This window comes from Papio anubis, chromosome 3, assembly GCF_008728515.1.
Source record: "Papio anubis isolate 15944 chromosome 3, Panubis1.0, whole genome shotgun sequence".
Taxonomy (NCBI): domain Eukaryota; kingdom Metazoa; phylum Chordata; class Mammalia; order Primates; family Cercopithecidae; genus Papio; species Papio anubis.
Genome location: NC_044978.1, coordinates 181,152,754 through 181,177,562, shown reverse-complemented (window position 1 = coordinate 181,177,562; position 24,809 = coordinate 181,152,754). Strand labels below are relative to the sequence as shown.

Here is a 24,809-nt window from a genome sequence, read left to right as displayed (position 1 = left end):
GGAAAGAGCAAAAGCAACAAGCGTGGCAGGTAGGAACGCCAAAGGTTAAATCCCTCTCCCCAGCCCAGCGCTATCTAGAAAAAAAGAGGAGGCTAGAGACCGGTGTCAAGAGAAGAGCAAAACAAAAAGAAAGCTAAAAGTAAGTGTAAAAAAGAGAATCAGAAGAAAACAGGAGAGACAGACAGCAGTGCCCATGCCATTGCGCGGCCCTGCCTGTTGGCCATAGGAACAGGAGAACTTAGGAAGGAAAAAGAAAAATAAATTAAAGACTTCAGAAAAAAAGTCAATCTGTTAGCAACAGCTCTTATAAAAAGAGAGATTAGCAATGTGAGAGGATGTGGACGCAGATGTAGACGTGGAAGAAGTCAAGTTAGGCAAGGATTCAAGAGCCAGACAAGCCTAGAGAGAGAATAATGTGTGAGATGCAAAAAGAAGGGACACTAGAAGGGTGAGTGTTCAGAAGGCAATAAAGGAAACAGCCAAGGCTGCAAGACAAAGAGGCCATCAGCCAAGGACTGCTGCACCTTGGAGGAACCAAATACTGATCTGATCAGGCTGGCAGGAGCTAAAGAATGTAAAGACTAGGGCAGACTAGGCACCTTCTCATTAGGCTCCCAGGAGGCCCTGGTCACATTAGAAGTTAAAAGCAGCAGGATTCTGCCACATCTGGATTCCAATTTCTCACTGATGGCTAAGCCACTAGATAGAGTTACAAAGGGAGGGAAGAAAAAGAACCCCTCCTCTAAGAAACTTAAACAGGAGAAAGAGCCATTCCTTGTGAAAACTTGCTTACAGACTTCACAGAACTGCCCCGTGCTATTGCTACATCAGGGTAAGTTAAAGTTTTCCCCACCAGGACAGAAAAAGTACAAGAAGTGACTAAAGTACTATTAAAAGACATTATCCCCACGTTTAGACTGCCTCTAACTTTAAAGTCAGACAATAGGCCAGCCTTTGTACCAGAAATACTGCAAGATTTAACAAGACTGTTAAAAATAAAATGGAAGTTACATACAGCCTATTGGAAGCAAAGTTCACGAAAATGTGGAACACACGAACTAGACGCTCGAGCAGCTACTGAAAAAATATTGCCAGGAAATTCATTTAAGATAAAATCAGGATTTTGCCTATGATCCTCCTCCAAGTCAGATGCACCCCCACCAAACAAACTAGGTATTTGCCCTATAAGATTTTTTTCGGTCGGCCACCCCCAAATCATAGGTCAAATTAAAGGTGACCTCCAAGAACTAAAGGAATTAAACTTAAGAAAGCAAATGCAGGCCAGGCGCGGTGGCTCAAGCCTGTAATCCCAGCACTTTGGGAGGCCGAGACGGGTGGATCACAAGGTCAGGAGATCGAGACCATCCTGGCTGACCCGGTGAAACCCCGTCTCTACTAAAAAATACAAAAAACTAGCCGGGCGAGGTGGCGGGCGCCTGTAGTCCCAGCTACTCGGGAGGCTGAGGCAGGAGAATGGCATAAACCCGGGAGGCGGAGCTTGCAGTGAGCTGAGATCCAGCCACTGCATTCCAGCCTGGGCAACACAGCGAGACTCCGTCTTAAAAAAAAAAAAAAAAAGAAAGCAAATGCAGACTTTAGAAATAGCCATTCAAAGTGTTTATAATTAAATACATAAAAATGCCTATAAGCCTGACACCCCTTTAAATCTAGTGACTCTGTTTAAGTTAGAGAGTAAAATCTAATTTTTCTAGGACCCATATAGGATGGGCCCTATACTGTAATCTTGTCCACTCCCACTGCTGTTAAAGTTGCAGGTGTTGTGTCTTAGATCCATCACAGTCAGTTAACACTGGCAGTTTAGGACAAGTAGACCAGCCAGCAGGATGCAGATCATCCAACCTGGCTGATCCTGAGACGAGACCAAGCTGCTGCTGGGACGACAGCCCTGCTCTGATCACTCCGGAGGCTGACCAGTCTACACACGGCTGAAGGTTGAGGAAACAACAAGCCTAGCTCTAGTCACACACCAGCAGCTGACTAGTCTGTGCTCAGCCGAAGCTTGAGGACTCATCGAGCAAGTAACTGTAGTTAAAAATCTTAAGACTAATAGTTTTCCTGTAATACTGTTTTCCTATTGTTCTGTCACTGTATTCAACCTTTTTCCCAGGTAAGGACCTCTTTTGTCCTTGCTGGATATAAATATGCTGTACATCATTTTGTTGTTGTTACCCCCCATAACCATGCTACAAGAAACACCTATATAAGGTGTCCCCACTGTACACATACTAGTCAGGAAACCCAGACCCGTCCAGCCCAGCAACAATTCCAAGTCTTTAAATTAGTCTTTAAACATATAAACCAGAAGTTACCAGAGCCTCCTCCTTTAGCAAAAAAAATAATAATAATAAAAAATAAATAAATAAAACCTATTTGCTCAGCTGGCTGAAAACATTGCCGGCAGCCTAGACGTTTCTTCATGTTATGTTCATAAAAAGGCTACCATGAGAGACCAATGGCCTTGAGAAGCAAAAGAGTTAATGCCTCAAGATAACTTTAACTCTTTCCCTAAGCAGACGCCAAGTTCAAGCATCTGGCTCTTAAAAACTTCTATTATTAAGAAATACTGTGTTGCTCGCTAGGGAAAAAGCTTTTAAGACCCAGTAAAAGAAGTAACCTGCTTAGGAAATGACAAAGTTGGCACATGTGCCTGTACAGGTTTAACACAGGTTTGATCCTAGGTCTTTATTTAGAAAATAGTTTCCAGCTATAAGAGAATTTAAAACCCTCATTGTAAGTGTATTACATAAAACATTATCACTCTGTCTCCCAAAGAGACTCAGAAAGTAAAAATAAAAGTGAGAACTCCCACTAATTAGTGAAATTCTCAAAGAGGGGGGATAAGAAAGGACACCACTACTACTCCTGCTGCCCTCTCCCCCCGCACCTTGCCTAGTTCACAAGACAGGAGGAAAGAAAGCAAAAAGTTAGAAAGAAGCAAAAAAAGTAAGATAAATAGCCAGACAACTTTGGCACCACCACCTGGCCCTAGGAGTTAAAAATAATAATAATAGTAACATCAACTCCTGACCTAAACTACTTGTGTTACCTGTAAATTCCAGACACTGTATGAAAAAGCACTGCAAAACTTTCTGTTGTTAGCTGATGCATGTAGCCCCCAGTCATGTTTCCTACGCCTGCTTGATTTATCACGACCCTTTCACGTGGACCCCTTAAAGTTGTAAGCCTTTAAAAAGGCCAAGAATTTCTTTTTGGGGGAGCTTGGCTCTTAAGTCGCAAGTCCGCCGACGCTCCCGGAATAAACCTCTTCCTTCTTTAATCTGGTGTCTGAGGAGTTTTGTCTGCGCTTCTCCTGCTACAGTAGGTGACAGATGACCTTCATCCCTCATAGGACAACGTTACATCATTCTTATGAAACAGCCATGGCTGCGCTCAGATTTAGGAAGGCACTGACTGTAACGCTGGCACTAAGAGCAAACCAGAACCCAAGTGGAGAAAAGTGAGCTTTCATAAGAGGACTCATCTTCAACGCTCACAAACTTAGGCTCCCTGACTTTTATCGATAATCAGTACTGAGAACAAGGCGTTCCAGACCCGCTGACTGGCTGATGTTTGATTCTGTAACTATACCACTTCCAGAATTCTCTCAAAACTCAGCTCAGATTATGTTACTATCAGGCAGCAATGTCCCTTGGATGGATCCCCAGCGAATAAAACAAAGGTCAAATTCCTCATCCACACATTCCACAGTCCACAGGAAAGGAGCTCCAGCCGTGCCATTCTCATTTCAGGTCCCAGCACCCCGCCTCCATGACGTCAACGGGCCGCGCCACCGGGCTGCGTCATCTCGGCGCGCCGCTTCCAGGGCTGTATACCTACCGGCTGCCATGGCGGAGGTGGGCCGAGCAGGCATCAGCGACCCTGGCGCGGTGCTCCCACGGGGCTTCTGGGCTGCGGTGGAGGTGTGGCTGGAGAGGCCGCAGGTGGCCAACAAACGGCTTTGCGGTGCCCGCCTAGAGGCCCGCTGGAGCGCTGCCCTGCCCTGCGCCGAGGCCCGCGGCCCAGGGACGAGCGCAGTCTCGGAGCAGAAGGAGCGGGGTCCGGTTCCCAGCCAGGGTTCGCCCGGAGGGGGCACGGGTCCCAGGCTGCGATCAGAACCCAAGCAGGGCATGGCATGTTGCGAACTTGAAGAGGCCCAGGGCCAGTGCCAGCAAGAGGAGGCACAGAGGGAAGCCGCCTCGGCGCTCCTGAAGGACTCCGGGCACCCGGGCCATGCTGAAGGAGACGAGGGCGACTTCCCCGCCGCAGAGCTGGATTCGCTCTGGGACGATTTCGCCCGAAGTCTCGCCCGTGGCAATTCGGAGATGCTGGCCTTCCTCACCTGCTCCGGGGCGGGATCGCAGCCAGAGGCGCAGCGTGAGCTCGACGTGGTTCTCAGAACCGTCATCCCGAAAACTAGCCCACATTGCCCCCTTACAGCTCCCAGGAGGGAAATAGTCGTGCAAGGTAAGAGTGTTTTGATAGTAGACGGAAAGATTAGATAAAAAAAACATTCACAGAACTTCAGGTCAATGGAAAGGTCCTAAGGGTACTTGTTATGCCAGTTGTTCTGCGATGTCCTAGGGAGTTTGTTAGGTGTTTGATAGTTTTTTGAGTGCGCGCATAGAAATGTGTGTCCTTAGTTCAGAAGATGGGATAATTGGTTGGGTTGGTGTCTGGAAGGCTTTAAAGAGACAGTGAAGGACTAACTGGATATTGCGTGATAACTAGGAGTTTAGCAGGTAAAGCTGTAGGTGTAAAAGTGTTGGGGACCAGCCTCAACACCATCTGCAGGGTACCCAAAGTCCGGTGGCGACGAAGGAATGAGACGAGACAGGTTAAGAGTGCATAAAGAGTGGGGGCCAGGGGGCCAATTGCAAAATGGAGGCTGCAAAAGACCCAAAGTTCTGGTCTCCACACTATTTATTGAGTACAATCACTTAGATCTAAGAAGCGGACGTTCAGGGCGAAACCGTGAAAGGGAGGCAGTGCGTCATAGTAGTGGCGATTTAAATGAATCTTCTTTGTGCTCATACAGCATATCTTTAACTTATCGGAGAGTAACTAGTGGGAGCGGGGTTAACTAGGAGCCTGCATGTCTGGCCGCATTTCAGTGCTTCAAAGGAGTGTCTTTCTCCTTGAACACAGCGTTTGTAGATAAGACAGTAGGTCTCGCTCAGAGCATGGGAACATCGTGGCAATCAGAAGGCTTTCCTCCTCAGAGGCCTCTTGTGGCTTTCCACAACTTATTGTCTCATATTTTTATGGCCAATTATACAGGCACCCCAAAAGCCTTTTCCCCAACATAAAGGGAGCTATTTATGGTGAGACAAGAAACTGAGAAAGAGCATAATTACTGGATGGGTGGAAACCTACTAGTCCTCAGCGTTTGTTAAATCTCTGGCATTTGTTTTTACTGCCCGTGACCTTGACAGTTAGCCTCAGCCACTCTTACCTCAAACTTTATTCAGCAGTGCGTGTTTCCTATTGCCACTGTAACAAATTACTGCAAATTTGTTGGTCAGTACAAAAAATTGATTGTTTCAGTTCTGTAGGTCAGGAATCCCTGTTGGCTCTGCTGCTTTCTCCGCTCCGGGTCTCTCTCACAAGGCCAAAATCAAACAGCCTGCTGGCTGGGCTCTTATTTGGAGGTTCTGGGAAGGAATCTGTGGCCAGGCTGGTCTTGAACTCCTCACCTCACATGATCCGCCCGTCTTGGCCTCCCAAAGTGGGGTTACAGGCGTGAACCACTGCGCCGGGCCATGATTGTACATTTTTAAATAACGAAAAGAGTGTAATTGGATTGTTTGTAACACAAAGGATAAATGTTTGAGGGGATGGAGGCCCTATTCTCCATGATGTGATTAGTTCACATTGCAGGCCTGGATCAAAACATCTCATGTACCCCATGAATATATGTATCTGCTATGTACCCACAAAAGTGAAAAATTTAAACATTTAAAAAATCGAAATTTGTCATTGTGTAGTGACAACAGTGACAGCAGATTTGGGGTTGCCACACTGGGTAGGGAGGGAGGGGATGCTGCTGACATCTAGTGGGTAGGGCCAGGGCTTCTGGTAAACATCCTACAGTGCACAGCACAACTCCCAACAAGAAGGAGTTATCCAGCCACAAATGCCAGTGACGCTGAGGCTGAGAAACCCTGATCCAGAGGATGGGGAAAATAATACTGGATGATAAAGATGTGAGTTTTATTTTACTTTATTTTTTGTATAAATAGGGTCTTAGTATGTTTCTTAGTCTGGTCTCTAACTCCTGGTTTCAAGTGAGCCTCCCACCTTGGCCTTCCAAAGTGCTGGGACAACAGGCATGGGCCATCATACCTAGTCCTCTTGCAGTTTTTAAATGAGATAATTCATGGAAAGAATGATGCATCGTGTCAGTCCTCTTCTCTCTGGTCTCATTCACAGTAAAAACTGTAGTTCTGTGAACCGCAAGGCCCTGTGTGACCTGGGTGGGCCCTGTTACCCTTTGATTTCACCTGCCACCACTTGTCACCTTGTCCACACCGCTTACCTCCATTCCCCATGCACCTGAGCACACGCGTGCCCCAGGGCCTCTGCAGTTGCTCCTCCTGCTCCTGTGTCTGGAACACTCTTCCTCTAGGTGCCCCATGGCACACTCCCTGACCTCCTTCGGCTCTCTGCTTAAATGTCACCTTATTAGGGAGGACTTCCCTGGCCACCCTGTATTCCATAGCAGTAGACTCTGGTTGTCGGAGTTTTCTCAGCCCCACACTGCTTGCTTTCCATCTGAATCCACTCAGCCCCTTCAGCCTCTGCTTCCCTTTGGCAGGTCTTGTTCTTTCATTTGCTGTGGAAGGTGAACTGCAGTTGTGCATACTTGGCCTGTGAAGTGTATATTCCTCTTTAACTGAGAGTTTGCCATTTTTTTTTAAATATCAAAGGTAAACACGATTGATTTTAGAGATAGAACTTTATACAACCAAACCTTAAGTATCCACACAAACTGACAGAATGCTGTACATTTAGCTAAGGAATATGCCACTCTGCTTATATTTTAATGGGAAGGTGACTGCAGAGTCCCTCCATGCAGCGAGGGCTCCACACAACATAAAGCCGTTGTTAGGAGGGCCTGGACTGATGTCCACTTTCCTGAACTGGCCTCTGATGGCTGAGCAGTGTTCTGTGCCTTGCTCACACTCGAAGATCGTGGTCGGGCTGTGGCAGACGTTCATCTAGGGCAGAGGTCCCCTGTTTTCTCTGATTGTAGCTCTCAATTCCAACAGAGTCCACGTTGGCTGGCTCTTCCCTCGGGTCCTGGCTCATGTGTCCTTCAACAGATACCTGCTGAGAAGGGCTGCCATGTGCCTGGCACATTCTAGGCTCTGGGCTGTAGCAGTGAATGAAAGGCAACAGCTCGTCTCCTGGAGTGCCACTGTGGGTAGAGTGCTGGGCATTGAGAGCATCGTGCCTGACTCATCCCTATTTTTATACTGCTTCTCATGAGATGGTAGCTAGGCAGTTGTAATTTGTCCTTCTTCTCTTTTTCTTTCCAGATGTCCTCAATGGAACTGTAACGTTTTTGCCTTTGGAAGAAGATGATGAGGGGAAGTTAAAGGTTAAGATGAGCAATGTATATCAAATTCAGCTCAGTCATAGCAAAGAAGAATGGTAAGAGCTGGATAGTGGACTCCTAGTTTTGTGGTTTCCATTGAGGATTTCTTTAGGTAGCCAAAGGATTCTGGGTTGCCAGAGAGCTTAAGGTCCTGTCTCTGAGGTGGTTATGGTTTGGTAGGAATGCAGTTGCTAGCTCGTGTGCCCATGCCATGTTGCTCTTCCTGTTGGTGCCTCGAGTCTAGGTGGTCACAGCCTGGCTGGGGTCTCTGATCTCTACCTTCCCTATGGCTGTGATGTTCAGCAACCCTCAGTGTTAGCTCTGAAGTCAAATACACTCAAATTCCTTTATTGTTATTGTTATTATTATTATTATTATTGAGACGGTCTTACACTGTTGCCCAGGCTGGAGTGCACTGGTGCCATCTCGTTTCACTGCAACCTCTACCTCCTGCATTCAAGTGATTCTTGTGCCTCAGTCTCCCGAGTAGCTGGGACTACAGGCACCCACCCCCACACCCAGCTAATTTTTGTATTTTCAGTAGAGAGGAGGTTTCGCCATGTTGGCCAGGCTGGTTTCAAACTCCTGACGTCAGGTGATCCACCTGCTTTGACCTCCCAAAGTGCTGGGATTATAGGCATGAGCCACCATGCCCAGCCTATTTTGTTATTTTTTATGACTTAGTAATGGGGAATAGTTGATGCTTCCTTCTGTAGTAAGTATTCAGTGATACTTACTATAAAGCAACAGTTTAATAAGCACCCTTAATTCCATGTGGTATTTGGACCTGTACAGAAATTATGAAATTTAATTCATACTGCTTTTTATTTTGTTTTGAGATGGAGTCTAGCTGTGTCGCTCAGGCTAGAGTGCAGTGGTGCGATCTCGGCTCACTGCAACCTCCGCCTCCCGGGTTCACGCCATTGTCCTGCCTCAGCCCACCGAGTAGCTGAGACTACAAGCGCCTGCCACCATGCCCAGCTAATTTTTTATATTTTTAGTAGAGATGGGGTTTCACCGTGTTAGCCAGGAAATGGTCTCGATCTCCTGACCTCATGATCCAGCCGCCTCGGCTTCCCAAAGTGCTGGGATTACAGGCGTGAGCCACCGCGCCTGGCCTTGATTGTTTGGTATTTTTAAAACAAAAAAGTCAGAGGAGGGGTGAATTCATTCATTACTCGTCAATTGATATTTTCCTGAGTGCGACATCCAACCTGTACTTTCTGAAACAGTCTTGGGGATAACGTCTGAGTAACTGGAATGAGTTTGCCCGGGGCTTCCTAGAAGGCAGAGGGGTGTGGCGAGAAGAGTGTGGGCTTCCCACTAGCAGTGTGGTCTTGGGTATGTGCTCTACCTCCTGGCCGTCTGTCTGCTCACCTTGAAATGGGTTTAATCATTCCTAAGCCTCTGAGGAGGTGGCAGGGCTGGGCCTCACATGGACCTGTTGCAGCCTTCGTGCTTGAAAAGGGCACTCAGGTCCTGTAGCATGAAGCCCTTTGAGAACCATCCAGAGGTTGCCCCTAGTTGTCAGGGGATCCTGCCCTGAGGTCCCTTCCTGCCAGCATGCCCTTGTTGGAGAGTGGGGAGGGACAGTAGACACTAGGAGAAGCCAGGCTTCCCTGTGCCAGGCACCTTTGTGCTCGGCGATGCTGAGCTGTGTGCCTGTGAGCCCGAAGGTGGTGCCTGTCTTGGGTGCAGTGGGCACCCGGCGCAGGGCGGGGTTGCAGGAGGTGCTCGGCATGTGCCTGCTGCATTGGAGTGACCTTCACTGCTCTTTGATGAGCTACCGAGGACATGGCTGCTGCCCCTGCCTTCCCAGGGTGGCATTTCTAGTCGTAGCCTCACCAGGCAACTGTTCCTCGCAGTCTCTGGGCACAGGCCACACTCGAGGGGCCAGCTGTGTTGCCTTCTGAGTTGAACACAAATGAGAGGCTCCACTGCCGATGTGCGTGCTTCCTCGCAGCTCGATGCGTTTTCAGCGACTTTTGTTACATGCCCAGCATGTGCTGGGGCTGGGCACCCAGCGGGAAGCGAGTCTCCTGGGGCAGTGGAGAATATCTGCTCCCATACCACGTGGTGCAGGGAGGAAAACAACCGAGCAGGACTGTGTCCGCTCATTAGAAGTGGCAGTGTGTGGCCAAGGTATGTGGGAAGGCCTCTGAGAAGGGACATGGAAGAGAGGCGGATGAAGGAGGAGGCCATGTGGACCTCTGGGGGACCCTGGGGAAGAGCACGAGGCCCAGGGAAGAGCGAGGAGTGCCCCTTGGGCAGAATCTGTCTGCAGCGTGCAGGGGCCACAGAAGTTAGTGCCGGGCCCAGCAGGAACGCTTCTGACTGAGCGGGACAGACCTCACAGTCCTGAGGAAGGAATTGGGCCAGGGGAAAGGTTCAGACCCACTCTGGGGTCACTCTCTGGAGAATGTTCTGGAAGTGACTTGTGTCCCTCTGAGGCACCGTGGCGGCAGAAAACCTGGACACCACAGCGCTCACCAGACGGACCACTGGCCGTTGTCCCTGCACCAGGGCCGTGCTGCTGCTGCGCCCTCAGCGCTCCTGTCAGGCCCTCCGGCTCCTCCCCACTCACCCAGTGGCTGGGTCTGCTTGTTCTCAGGAATGTCCATTGAATGGCGCTTTTATGGTAGCTTTCTCTCATCTGCCCGGCAAACTTAATGCCCTCCCCTTCCTTATGCTGCCCCAAATGCAGCCCTTGGGCAGTGTATTGTTATCTGGGTTCGTGTCTGTCCCGCCAGTCCTCCCAAGGATTGTGAGCTTTTACTCATGTATTGAATGCATCCATGAACAGTGCCTGCCGTGTGTCAGCACTGCTGGGACCGGGGGGCGGAGCAGTGAGCTAGACAGACAGAAGCCCTGCCCTCGTGACCTTCTGATGGCAGAAGACATGTGAAAGGCAAAATAAGCCAGCAAAATGCACAGCGGCCTGTGGCTGAGCACTTCGCTTTCTGGCAAGTAGCTATTCAGTGAGCCAGTGTACTCATTTGAGTTGCACGTGTGAAAATGCGTAAAGAAATGTTAGGAAAATCCTCGGACGCTTAGACTCTGGCTCCTTGTGCATGAAGCAGCAGGCGAGAGTCCTTTATTTGTTCGGCTGCCTCAGGGGCTTCACGGGTGTGTAAGTATGTTCTTAACAAAGTTCGCAAGAAAAGGGGATTCTCTGTGCTTTGTACATGTTTTTCTCTGTTAGATGAAAGTTCTATAACTAGTTCTAGTTCCTTTTATGTTTTTGGTAATATAATTATAGATGTCTCAGCTTCTGTTCTCTTCATTAGGTAAATAGATGATTTTAAAATAAGAATTAAACATATCTGTGCTTATTCATATTTCTCTTATTTTTAAAGGTTCATATCTGTTTTAATTTTCTGTCCAGAAAGATGGCATTCAGATGGAATTGTGTATCCCAAACCCACGTGGCTTGGAGAAGAGTTGCTGGCCAAGTTGGCCAAGTGGTCTGTAGAGAACAAGAAGAGTGACTTTAAAAGCACCCTTTCCCTCGTCTCCATTATGAAGTATAGCAAGGCTTACCAGGAACTTAAAGAGAAGTATAAGGAAATGGTTAAGGTAATTCTGGTGGAGAGTATCTGTGATTTTTCCCCCTTCATGGTTTTGGTTTTTTGTTTTTTGGGTTTTTTTTTGGTGACAGAGTCTTGCTCTGTTGCCCAAAAAAAAGGGCCAGAGTGAAGTTGCATCATCTTGGCTCACTGCAGCCTCCGCCTCTCGGGTTCAAGAGATCCTCCTGCCTCAGCCTCTCGAGTAGCTGGGACTAGAGGCACATGCCACCACGCCTGGCTAATTTTTTGTATTTTTATTAGAGATGAGGCTTCACCATGTTGCCCAGACTGGTCTCGAACTCCTGAGCTCGGGCATTTCGCCCGTTTCGGCCTCCCAAAGTGCTAATATTACAGGCGTGAGCCACTGTGCCCCGCTCTCCCTTAATTTAAATGAGATAAAATAAACTCTGCCAGGTAAAATTGTTTTTTTCTGTTACAGGCTGTACTTTGACATACTTAGGGGTGCACACAACAAAAACATAGATACATAATGGAAAAGGATTGATCTTGTATATTATTTATTTTCAAGAGACCTAAAGGGAAATATTTAATTGAAAAGTAATGGAACCTTGAAAAAAAATGACTAAATTACCATAATTCTTTGTATAAACCTAAAGATATTTTAAGAAAATATATGAAAAGTTCAAGTACAATAGAGCAGTTCCCAAAAGGAGATACATTTCATGATAACATGTGATTAAACTTTCTGAGACGTAAAAACAGCGTAATAAGAAACATCTGTGTATTTATGCCCAGCTTAAGGCAGAAAGAAAGCGTTGCTGGTAGAGTCAAAGTTACTTAATATTCTTCCAAGTTCCCATCTTCCTCCCCCTCCGAGGAGTAACCACAATTTGTCATTTCCATGGTTTTCTGTTTGTGTTTTGTTTTTGAGACAGGATCTCACTCTGTCGCCTAGGCTGGAGTGCAGGGGTGCACCCACCACAGACTCAACCTCCCGGGCTCAAGCGATTCTCCCAGCTCAACTTCCCTGGTCACTGGGACCACAGGAGCATGCTACCATGCCTGGCTAATTTTTTGTAGTTTTTGTAGACACAAAGTTTTGCTATGTTTCCCAGGCTGGTCTCAAACTCCTGGGCTCAAGTGATCCGCCTGCTTTGGCTTCCCAAAGTGCTGGGATTACAGACATGAGCAACTGTGCCCGGCTTCCATGTGTTTTTTTAATCAGTCACCTCTTGCTCTGTAACAAAAGCACCCCAAAAGTCGCAGGCTTAAAGCTGTGACCTTTCATTATTGCTGAAGCACCTGTGGGTCGCAGGGGTTGGCTGACTGAGGCTGGGCTCCCTCCCGCATCCTGGCCTTGTGGCCCTTTGCCATCTTGTTAGCTATTTAGTACCATCCAGAAGGTACTTTTTGTTTTTCCAGCTTTTGAAATTGTTTCTAGTGAGACGGTTCATCTGGATTGTCTAAGGCACTATGACTGGAAATACAAATTTCAACTTTTAACATTGGCCATTGGTTTTTCCTCTTTTGCCTAATGCCCCTTCTGAACATGACTACTTTTAATAATGAGAGCTCAGTTTTGCACAGCTAGTGCTTTACAGTTTTCAGAGCACCTTGATTATCCTGTGTGTTAGTTGAGGCATGGGCTTTATTCCTGTTTGACAGGTAGGGCGACAGCAGCCACTGATGGACCAGGGGCTGGAGCACTGGTCTCCTAGTCCGTGGCTCGCGGCCTTCCCTGCCCTAGTTTCACTCCTGCCCCTTGTTTCCTTGTTCATTGCCCTCATCTGCATGGCCGGTGAGCACCGTGTAGCTGCGCGTTTCCTGTGTCCACTGTCTCAGCTCAGCGCCTTAGGTGCACTCTGTTGATTGTGAAATCTTGCTGTGGATTGTAGTGTTCTTGGCATGCCTTGTTTCTTTATGGAAATCTTTTATTGTAAGAAACCAGTTGTGAATTCCTGCCTTTGAGCTTGTATTTTCTATTTTAATGCACGATTAGTCCAGTTTGATTTATGCTTTATAGGGATACTTAAGTATTGGGAAATGGTGGTGGAAAAACCGAATAATTTACATTTGCTCTTGAAACTGTTTTAGGTGTGGCCTGAAGTCACTGATCCTGAGAAGTTCGTGTATGAAGATGTGGCTATCGCGGCATACCTGCTGGTAAGGGTGTGCACAACCGTAGCTTCTCTGGAGCGGGTGGAGGTTGCTACAGGCAGATGTTCCCAGTAGTGAAGGACATTTTCCGAATCCGTAACAGCCGGTGCTCACAGTTCTGCTGGCCAAGGTTGGTTACCCATGTAACAGTTTGACTTCATATGGTCCTTTTGATGTGTCTAGAACAAGTTTGGGTTGAAACTTGACCTTGGGTTCAAACTTGACCTGCAGGCGGAACTGTATGTCCACACTCAGCAGTCATCGTGGAGGCACCGTCTGGCACAGGGAAGCACTGAGGAGCACGTGTCTTCCAGCCCTGGCCTAGAACCTTCTAGCCCTTTCCTCAGCTGGCTCGCTAGCTGGCTACATTTGGACATGCCCTCTGATTTAATCATCTTGGTTTACTTATCTATAAGAATGTTTAGAGTAAGCTAGGCTGAGGCGGGCAGATCACTTGAGGTCAGGAGTCTGAGACCAGCCTGGCCAACATGGTGAAACCCCGTCTCTACTAAAAATACAAAAATCAGTTGGGCTTGGTGGCGTGTGCCCATAGTTCCAGCTACTGGGGAGGCTGAGGCAGGAGAATTGCTTGAACCCAGGAGGCGGAGGTTGCAGTGAGCCAAGATCACGTCATTACACTCTAGCCTGGGTGGCAAGAGCAAGACTCCATCTCAAAAAAAAAAAAGAAAGAATGTTTAATGTAGATAATTTCCAGTTTCCTCTCACTCAGAGTTTTCTTTGACCAGTTTGTGTCTGAATTATTCTTGTGTAGAGTGAATTACTACCTGACTTTGTTACGTGTTTCTCTTCACTTAGATTCTGTGGGAAGAAGAAAGGGCCGAGAGGGGACTAACTGCCAGGCAGTCCTTTGTGGACCTGGGATGTGGAAATGGCCTCCTGGTCCACATCCTGAACAGTGAGGGGGTAAGCCCGGCTCCATCACCTTTTCTGGTAACTTGTCCAGAGTTTCCTCAGGTCAGGCACAGGGTTCACTGACATCTTTTTCTGCTGGTACAGCCTGGATTTGGAGTTAGCCGGCTATCAGAGTAGGTAGGGACTTATAAATTTCTGTTAATTTGATAAACAGCTCATAAAACAAAGGAAACGTGATAATCGAATTGGACCTAAGTGGAAGTCCCTAGGCCCCGGCGTGGACCTATAAAATGACAGGCTTTGAGTAGCGTGGATGTTTTTTTGCTGTCAGAAATTTCTTTTGAAACCCACCATCTCAAGGGGCTGGAGGGAGATAAAAAGCAAGGCAGGTTCTGCACTTTAGAAGCTTCAGGCCAGGCACGGGGCTCACGCCTGCAATCCCAGCACTTGGCTGAGGCGGGAGGATCACTTGAGCCCAGGAGTTTGAGACCAGCCTGGGCAACATGGTGAAACCCCGTCTCTGCAAAAAAATAAAAAGAAATAAGAGAAGCTTCAGTTCTGGCTCGGACGGCCAGTCGTATATACACAGACGACAGTATGGAACAGTGTGGTGCTGGGTTTTGCCCCTGTTTTCTGGATGTTCACCTGATGGAGTGAAACCAGTCTTGGGCTGAGAGCGGCACCTGCCCAGGAAGCACTGTCAGTAGGGGTGGGTCAGCTCTCGGTGGCTTGTACCTGGAGCTTCCTGCCAGCAACTCGTACCCCTCCTGGTGCGTCCAGCGTACCAGGTGCCATTACCCCATGATATGATGGCGAGCTTAGCCACTTCCTGCTAGGGAGCAACAGCTGGAACCTGCAGCCCAGTCTGGTGGTCCCAAGCTGATTTTCTTCCTGCTGTACTGTACAGTGCTGTACTGATGGGCTGCACATATTTGCCTACACCTCCAAGAGCCGGAAATGGTTGTTACAATGCCCTTTTCAAGTGTGTTATTGAAGAATGAGTTTCTAATCATAATACCTGTAAGCTGGTTGTGGGGATGGTAGTGTATCAGGTGGCAGCTTGGAAGCTGGTACCTGGGGACAGTTGGGAGGTGTCTTATGCACCCCTCCTCTTCTGCAGGCTTGGAATAAATAAGTTTGCCCTGTGAGAGCCAGTGAGGGTGGCCAAGGTGCAAGAAGAGCAGGCAGCTGACCTTGACTAAGAGCAGAGAATTGGCTCACGTTCTCAGGTGTGCTCCCTGGGGCACTGCCCTGGAAATGTTCCCACACTAAAGGCCACTGTGGTCACTCAACTCCATGGCCCGTTTGAAGACTCATAATGACCATTAGCGGAGTACACCTTCTTACCTGCCTCGCAGGGGTGGGGGTGTCTGTTTCAGACAGCTGAGAAATCGTGCTTGTGCCATCCGCAAATGCTAATGACACACTTGGAAAAGGGCATTGTAACAACCATTTCAAGCTCTTGGAGGTGTAGGCAAATATCTGCAGCCCATCAGTACAGCACTGTACAGTACAGCAGGAAGAAAATCAGCTTGGGACCACCAGACTGGGCTGCAGGTTCCAGCTGTTGCCCCTAGCAGGAAGTGGCTAAGCTCGCCATCGTATCATGGGGTAATGGCACCTGGTGCGCTGGACGCATCAGGAGGGGTAAGAGTTGCTGGCAGGAAACTCTTCTCTTGCCCTTCGTCCTGCTGGCAGTGCCTGCAGAGCTTTAATGTGTTCTTGCTAACTTATTATGAAGTACTAAGCTTAACCTTTGATTTCTAAAATTAATGTTTTCAGCATCCAGGCAGAGGGATTGATGTCCGGAGAAGGAAAATCTGGGACATGTATGGACCACAGACTCAGTTAGAGGTACCGTCTTTGTTATGCATGCCCTTGAGCTCAGCATGGCTTAGCCCCCAGTGGGAACTGCTGGAATGAATGTGTCTCTTTGTGTAGGTCAAGCAGACATGCTGATAGCAAACCTTCACATCCATCTAAGTGCTCTGAAATTAGAGAAGAGAGAAAGAAAGACAAAACTAGACCTTGCAGAGCTTTCTGGTTAAACTGACTTAGGGCGCTGACCTCCAGGCGAAAGTGCTGTCTCTCCCTGAGTCTGTCGGTGCCATTTGTATCTTGTGTGGGCTGCTCCCGTGCCGCCTTGAGGTGGGGGCCGTGCCCCGTGCCCTTTGTGAAGTCTTCTCCAAGGCCTCCCAAAGGCTGCTCTTTGCAGTCAGCAAGCAGTGACTACCATGCCTGGCAGGACTCCACCAGGATGGGGACACCTGCAGCTGAGCCACCTAGGGTGGTGGCTGTGCCAGGGCTGGATCGGTTTACAGGGCTGTGGGGACTCAGAGCCCTCTAAACCGTGACCCCACTCGGGGCCTCTGAGAAGGCTTCTTGGAGCACCCCCATGAGCAAATGGAGGCAGCCAGGTGCCCGGCATGGGAGTGAGATGCCCCGGTGGGATCACCTCCAGGCACACAGATGATGTGCAGGGCAGACTGGGCGGCCCCACGTAAGTTCTCTCATATCTTTGGGCCAGTCCTCTTTACCCTTCACATTTCCCTTTTTTAGAACTTGAAAGGGACAGTCTCACTTTTCTTAATGCCCCTACCCAGAGATAATCACTCTCTTTTATTTAGGGAAATCAATATGTGCACATTTAGAGTTTTAAAAAATAGCAGAACTTTGACCCTGGCTGCTTCTGTTCGTTTAACATCCCATCCTAGGCATTTTCTGAAGTCTTTGACAATTATTTGCAAGCACGTTGTTAATGGCTGAATAATGTTCCATGGAATTGAAGGTAACAGCAACACAAACAAGTACAGCTGACCCTTGAACAACACGGGATTGAACTTTGTGGGCCCACTTGTATGCAAAGTCTTTTCAATAAATACGTTGGAAAATTTTTTTGGAAATTTGCAACAATTTGAAAAAACTTACAGATGAAATGCATAACCTAGAAATATTGAAAAAAATTCAGAAAAAGTTAGATATGTCCTGAATGCATTAAACACACATACATACTAGTCTGTTTTACCATTTATTGAAATATATACAAATCTATACCATTACATATATATACAGATATATACCATTTACTACCATGAAATACATACAAAGTTAAAATCGACCAAAACTTACACAAACCCAGACTGTATGTGGTGTCATTCTCTGTCAAGAGAAATGTGAACGTAAAGATGCAGTACTGAATCCTGATTGCATGGAATTAACTGTAGTCCATACTATGCTACTGTAAAATGTCCGGGTCACCGCTCGTTGCTACTGCAGTGAGCCCCAGTGTTGTCAGTGCCCATTTAAAATGCTGAGTGACACCGATCACCTCCGTGGCACCCGCTCATTCCTCCAGTCAGGTGCATAGCCCAGTGAAACGTGATCTCCGGTATTTTGCAGCGTGTTTGGTGCAGTCCTGTAAACCCATGCACAGTGCCACTGGTGATGCCGGAAGTCTCCCAAGAAGCAGAGAAAAGTCATGGCATTAGAAGAAAAGGCTGCGTTCCCTGATGGGTCTTACAGATTTCGGTCTGCAGCTGCAGTTGCAGATAAATGAATTTCATTTCAAGATAAATGAATCCAGTGTAAGGACCATTTAAAAAAAAAAAAGCAAGAGAGGGAAAGAAATTTGTGAAACTCTCACTGCAGCTACACCAGCAGGCGGGAAAACCTTCACTTTTTGCAAAATACCTTTTCATCTCATATTTAGAATGCAGCTTTGATGTGGTTGCCAGATTGCTACAAGCAAAGCATACATATAGACTCTAATATGATTGAAGAAAAAGCAAAGTCATTATATGACAAAGCAGAAAGAAGGTGAAAGTTCTAAAGCTGGAGAATTTAATGCCAACAAAAGATGATTTGATAGTTTTAGAAAGTGATTTGGGTTTTAAAAATATCTAGATAACAGGAGGAGTAGCTTCAGCTGACCAAGAGGCAGCAGATGAGTTCCCAGACGCCATTAAGAAAATCACCAGAGAGGCCAGGTGTGGTGGCTCACGCCTGTAATCTTAGCACTTTGGGAGCCTAAGGCTGGAGGATCGCTTGAGGCCAGGAGTTCAAGTCCAGCCTGGGTAACATAGCAAGACACCGCCCCCGCCCCACAACCTATCTCTACAAAAAATAAACAAAACATTACAAAAAGAAAATCATCAAGGAGAAAGGATGTCTGCCTGAACAGGTTTTTAATGCAGATGAAAATGCCCTATTCTGGAAAAAAAATGCCGAAAAGAAGAGAAGCAAGCCCCAGAATTTAAGGCAGGAAGGGACAGGCTAGTCTGCTGTTCTGTGCAAATGCAGTCAGGTTTATGATCAGGACTGCCCTTATCTGTAAAGCTGCTAAGCCTCAGTTTTAAAGAGAAAGGAGACACACCAGCTGCCAGTCGCTCGATTGTACAAGAAGGCCCGGGCAGCAAGAACTCTTGTGATTTCATCAAGGCTTTGTCTCTGAAGTCAGGAAGTACCTTGTTAGTAAGGGACTACCTTTCAAAGTTTTGTTGATATTGGACAATGCTCCTGGCCACCCAGAACCTCTTGAGTTAACACCAGTGGTGTTGATGTGGTCTGCTTGACCCCAAACACAGCATCTCTTTTCAGAGAGTTACAAGGACCTTGAAGCCTCATTATGTACAGTATTCAATGGAAAGGATTGGATGCTGCGGAAGAGAACTACGAAAGAGAGAGACCAGCATGAAAATCCTGCAAGGATTTTACCACTGAAGACACCATCATTGCTACTGAAAAGGCCATGAAAGCCACTGAGCCTGAAACAAATTCCCACCAAAGAAAACGGTGTCCAGATGTTGGCCTGACTTCACAGGATTTACAACAGAGCCAGTCAAGGAAATCATGAAAGAGACTGTGGATATGGCAAACAAAGGTGGGAGATGAAGGGTGCAAGATACGGCTCTTGAGAAATTCCAGAGCTAATAGACACCACTCCAGAGGAATGAACTACAGACAACCTGATGGAGATGAGTGCTTCCAACCCAGCGCCAGATGATGAGGAAGAAGATGTAAAAGAGACAGTGCCAGAAAGCAAATTGACATCAGACAGTGTGGCAGAAGGGTCCTGATTAGTCAAGACTGCATTTGACTTCTTTTGTGACATACTCACTTCTGTGATACGCACCGAAACTAAAGGAAATGGTGGAAAGATTGGCACTCATAGAAACTAAAAAGTAAAGCAGACAGAAATTATGATGTACTTCCATGAAGTTACACTGAATGTGCCTGCCTCTCCCGCCTCCCCTTCCACCTCCTCCACATCTTCCACACCTGAGACAGCAAGACCCATCCCTTCTCTTCCTCCTCCTCCTCCTCAGCCTGCTCGGTGTGAAGAGGATGGGGATGAAGATCTTTTTGATGGTCGGTCCACTTCCACTCAATGAACAGTACATTTTCTCTTTCTTATGATTTTCTTTTATTTTTCTCTTCTTTTTTTTTGTTTGTTTGAGACAGAGTCTCACTCTGTCGTCCAGGCTGGAGTGCAGTGGTGTGATCTAGGTTCACTGCAACCTCTGCCTTCCAGGTTCAAGCAGTTCAGCCTCTCGAGTAGCTGGGTTTACAGGCACCCACCACCATGCCCAGCTATTTTTTTGTGTTTTTGGTAGAGATGGGGTTTCACCATGTTGGCTAGGTTGGTCTCAAACTCCTGACCTCAAGTGATCCACCCACCTCGGCCTCCCAAAGTGCTGGGATTACGGGTTTGAACCACCGCACCCAGCCACGATTTTCTTAATAATATTTTCTCTAGCTTTATTTTAAGGATATAGTATATAATACACAAAACGTGTTTTAATGGACTTTTATGTTTATATTATTGATAAGTCTTCTGGTCACCAATAGGCTATGAGTAGTCAGTTTTGGGGGAGTCAGAAGTTATACATGGGTCAGGTATAGTGACTCACACCTGCAATCCTAGCTCTTTGGGAGACCAAGGTGTGAGGATCACTTGAGTCCAGGAGTGTGAGACCAGCCAGGGCAACATGGCAAAACCCTGTCTCTACTTTAAAAAAAAAAAAAAAATTAGCTAGACGTGGTGGCATGCACCTGTAGTCCCAGGTATGCTGGAGGCTGAGGTTGGGGGGTCACCTGAGCTTGGGAGGTTGAGGCTGTGGTGAGCCTCGATTGTGCCACTGCACACTAGCCTGGGCGCTGCAGGTGAGACTCTGTCTCCAAAAGTTATACACAGATTCTTAACTGCATGTGTAGGGGTTCAGTACCCCCTATCCCCACATTGTTCAAGGGCCAGCTGGATAGTAATAAAAACTGACAGTCATCCAGTGCTGTGTGTGGATGTCTTTCTAAAGGTAAATGTACTTTATGTACAGTAACTTACTGTAATCCTCACAACAGCACTGGGAGGTTGATTCTCTTATTATCCCCATTTTACAGGTGAGGAAACCGAGGTACACTTGGGGAGGTTAGGTCAGCCATGTGTACAGCAAGCGGTGAAGGCAGAATTATTTACTCAGCTCTTCTGTTCTTGGCCATCTGTTTTCAGATTACAAATTACACTACATAAATCTTTGTGTGTAAATCGTAGTCCACTTAAAAAATATTTTTCATACCTGGACTTTAAAGATTTTCAATACATATTGCCATACTGCTTTTCAAAAAGGTCCTACATCAGATACACTTCATTTCAGAAAGAATTCTGAGCACTACAAGAGTTGCATCCAATAGGAGAAAAAAACAGTTGTACAGATTGATCACATATTTGAGTGCCCACTACCTGCCAGGCACTCTTAGGTGCTGATGATACAACAGTGACAAGACCCCTGCCTTTATGGTCATGGGAAGGGGGTGGGAGGCAGACAACCTGCAGACACACAGCCAGTGCGTGCAGCAGGTTCGAGGCTGGTGGCAGGTGCTGAGGAGGCGGCCGGGGGTGTTGCGTAGTGCCCACCGCTGGAGAAGATAATGGAACAGAGGCTGGGCCGGGGTGGGTTACAGACATCCAGATGCCTGGGGTTCTGGACCTGACAGCCCATCTATTCCTCGCTGTCAGCCAGTCCTGGGCACTAGAGTCATGTGACCATGAGCTTAAAGTGCACTCAGGTGTCAGACCTTGGTCAAGAGTAGCCTGGTACTGAGGACAGAGAAATGACTCCCTAATGGGAAAAAAGTCATGAGTAGCCTCAGGAGCAGTCCTAGGACAGGTTATAGTGGCTCTGTGGGCGTGGCCTCACTTTCCCAGGGTGGTGTGGGAGTGGCCTTTCCCTCTGGGTGGGCCTGTGGGCACGGCCTCACTTTCTTTGGGTGGTGGTTTGGGCGTCGCCTCGCCTCCTCTGGGTGGTGGTGTGGGCGTGGCCTCTCCCTCTGGGTGGTCAGGGCGTGGACCCTCCCTCTGGGTGGTGTGGGTGTGGCCTCGCCGCCTCTGGGAGTCTGTGTGGGCGTGGCCTCTCCCTGTGGGTGGTGGAGAGAGCGTGGCCTCTCCCTCTGTGTAGCTCTGTGGGCGTGGTTGTCCTTCCCGCCAAACAGCTGCTGCTTCCTAGCTGCTCAGATTGCCTCACGACCTCATCCACGTAAACGCTTGGATGTGACTAGGTCACAGAGCCTCATCTGCCAGATGGCAGATGTTGCTTTATGAAATTTAGAAATGTGGTTGATTACAAAATTCCATGTGTCCCCAGGTGAAAAAGCACCTATGGATAGGAAATTCAAGCAACAGTGAGTAGGCCATCTGTGTAAGCCCAGACCCTAGGGAAGAACTGCTGGGGGTGCCCCTTGGAGAACGGGCAGAAGCTCTAGTTCTTTACCTGAGGTTGCCCAGCAGCCTGCATCAGACTTTTCTGTGGGGTTATCTGACCTGGGGAGACCCTACCCCGAGCACTTAGTTAAGGAAGGCCTGCTGGTGAGAGTGCTGTATTATAACCAAGTGTGTAGGTTTTTTCCTCGTTACCTCCCAATCTTCAGTCTTGGTACTAAAATAGCCGTGTTTATTCTAGTGTTAAGTAAATGCCAGGAGTTCTGTCATGCTTTCTGCCCTGGAGGAGCATGGCCAGAATGAGGGTGGTTCTGTTGACATGTGCGTGGTGTTTGTGGATTTTCTAGTGAGTGATTTCCTCCCAGCTGCAGTTGAGTGGTTTCCATGAACAGGTACAATCTAGAAAGTCAAAGGCCAAGCGTACAATACAACTTTTTTTCTTTCTTTCAAAAACGTCATTTGATTGCAAGCAAGAGAGTGTTAAAAAACTAAAAACACCTGTTTATAACAACAGCATGGTGGTGATCACAAATTGTCTTAATTGTGTGAACCTATATATGAAACAGGAATATTGGAATCTGCTGTGTTCAAAATGCCAATCAAAACTTCATAAAGGCCAGGCATGGTGGCTCACAACCTGTAATCCCAGCACTTTAGGAGGCCTAGGTGGGCGGATCACCTGAGGTTGGGAGTTCAAGACCAGTCTGACCAACATGGAGAAATCCTGGCTCTACTAAAAATACAAAATTAGCCGGGTGAGGTGGCGCATGCCTGTAATCCTAGCTACTCGGGAGGCTGAGGCAGGAGAATCTCTTGAGCCAGGGAGGCAGAGGTTGCAGTGAGCCGAGATCACGCCACTGCACCCCAGCCTGGGCAACAAGAGCTAAACTCCATCTCAAAGAAAACAAACAAAAACCACAAAAACAAACTTCATAAAACAGGTGGGGCTTTGATATCTAGTGCTGTTGGCAATATAAAATATGATTATGGTCTTTGCTAAATGTCAGTTATGCTTTAATTTATTCACGCCATTTAAAGAGACAGATGGGCAAACAAACCTAGAATGAGTGGGAATCAAGAATAAATAGTCCCAAAGGTTTGACCTCTCTGTAGATTATACGTATACCTTGAACAATACTATTTTCAGTATTTTAACATCTATGTAAATAGAAGCACATGTGCTTATTGAAGAACCAGAGAGATACAGAATTTCAGTTTTAGTTTTTTACATATCGTGTCTGCAAAACATTCTTGTGTTGCGGTTTTGCTGTTAGAAAGAATAGCCTTGAAGAGGGAGTGTCTCAGAATGGCTTCCCCGTTCCGATCAGGGAATAACTTCTGTTTGCTTATCTTGGGGACTCACCCTACCCCTGGAAAATTGAGAAGATTTTCAGTGGTTGTGTAGTCTCTCTTCCCCCCCTCTCTTTCCGGTTTTTACTGACAGAATTGCTATTGAGACTGTTGATTTCAGTAGTTAATGATGGCCTGCTAAGATCAGAAAGGGTAGGGTGCCTATTCAAAGTTCTGAAATCGTAAAAGCAAGCTGTCCTCAGCTTAACTGCAGAATTTGTCAGAATGGTTAGAGTGCCTCTTCAGGGGGATCTTAATCACTTCATGATAGTTTACAAAAATAGCCTAATGGTAAAGAATTACATGTATTGACATGTGTAAGTTCTCCCTCTGTCTCTTCTTAGACTTGGTTTCCTAGATTGAAAGGCCTGTGAGGTGAGACCCCTGTGTTGTATTGTGCACTTAAATCACCCTCAGACTTCTCTGCCTTCCATTCACCTCCTCTGAAGCCATTGTCTGTCCCCATACTCTGCCAGAGGTGAAACCATTCAGTGGCCGTCTCTCCTAGAGCTCCTTCTTATGCCTATGGAAAAATCAGCTTTTAAATGATCAAAAGGCGATTAGCACTCAGAAAAGAGTGTTAGTTTCTCCAGTGATTTCCCTAAAAGTTGCCAGCATTTCTTGCCCTCTAGGCAGACCTAGGGCAGATACATTGACTTCCCCATTCCTGGTCGTGTAGCAGGTGAACTACAGCTCTGCGCTGTGTGACCCCAGAGCCTGTACCCTCCCCCCGTGTCCTGCCCACGCAGTAGCTCTACATTGATTCACAAAACATTTTGTCTTGTTTTGTTACTCCTTTAGGAAGAAGCAATCACACCCAACGATAAGACCCTTTTCCCTGATGTTGATTGGTTAATCGGTAACCATTCTGATGAACTCACACCATGGATACCTGTCATTGCAGCCAGGTGAGAAGTAGAGGAGTTACCAGGTGAATGACTGGGGAATGCTTCGTCTTCTAAATAGTGATGTCCAAAAGGGTAGCCACTAGCTGCATGCAGTTGTCAAGCACTTGAAATGTGGGTGTTTCCAATTTTTGAAATGTTTGCATATCACCTATATTGGGTTAAATTTAAAATAAATTCCACCTGTTTTATTTTACCTTTTAAAATATGACTACTGGAAAATACAAAATTTCTGAGATTATTCACATTATATCTCTACTGGCCAGCACTGATTGGCACTGTGATTATTCTACAGTTTTTTTTTTTTTTTTTTTTTTTTTGAGACGGAGTCTCGCTCTGTCGCCCAGGCTGGAGTGCAGTGGCCGGATCTCAGCTCACTGCAAGCTCCGCCTCCCGGGTTCACGCCATTCTCCTGCCTCAGCCTCCCGAGTAGCTGGGACTACAGGCGCCCGCCACCTCGCCCAGCTAGTTTTTTGTATTTTTAAAGTAGAGACGGGGTTTCACCGTGTCAGCCAGGATGGTCTCGATCTCCTGACCTCGTGATCCGCCCGTCTCGGCCTCCCAAAGTGCTGGGATTACAGGCTTGAGCCACCGCGCCCGGCCATTCTACAGTATTTATATCCGGTGCCAAAAGAGGTGTCCTTTTTGGAAGTTGTCTTCTGAAAACA

At 47.2% G+C, this 24,809-nt stretch overlaps 2 protein-coding genes across 7 annotated transcripts in view; one reads left to right on the top strand and one right to left on the bottom strand.

Moving 5' to 3' along the window:
• Positions 1-3,730, bottom strand: part of ACOX3 (acyl-CoA oxidase 3, pristanoyl) — a 66,857-nt gene extending 63,127 nt beyond the window's left edge. Inside the window, exon 1 of the mRNA XM_009206465.4 lies at positions 3,068-3,730. The gene's annotated coding sequence lies outside the window, so the exon portion shown is untranslated. The remainder of the gene's footprint in view (positions 1-3,067) is intronic.
• An 89-nt stretch (positions 3,731-3,819) lies between these two features.
• Positions 3,820-24,809, top strand: part of TRMT44 (tRNA methyltransferase 44 homolog) — a 61,215-nt gene continuing 40,225 nt past the window's right edge. For 5 of the 6 annotated variants that reach the window (XR_001902300.3, XR_646692.4, XR_646691.4 and 2 more), the window contains exons 1-7: positions 3,820-4,485; positions 7,560-7,674; positions 10,975-11,194; positions 13,240-13,308; positions 14,119-14,226; positions 15,958-16,029; positions 24,038-24,144. Coding sequence is in view for 2 of the 6 variants with exons in the window: in XM_003898429.5 (XP_003898478.2) it covers positions 3,867-4,485; positions 7,560-7,674; positions 10,975-11,194; positions 13,240-13,308; positions 14,119-14,226; positions 15,958-16,029; positions 24,038-24,144 (1,310 nt within the window). In the remaining 4 variants the exon portion in view is untranslated. The remainder of the gene's footprint in view (positions 4,486-7,559; positions 7,675-10,974; positions 11,195-13,239; positions 13,309-14,118; positions 14,227-15,957; positions 16,030-24,037; positions 24,145-24,809) is intronic. The other variant, XM_021938288.2, reaches the window with a different exon arrangement.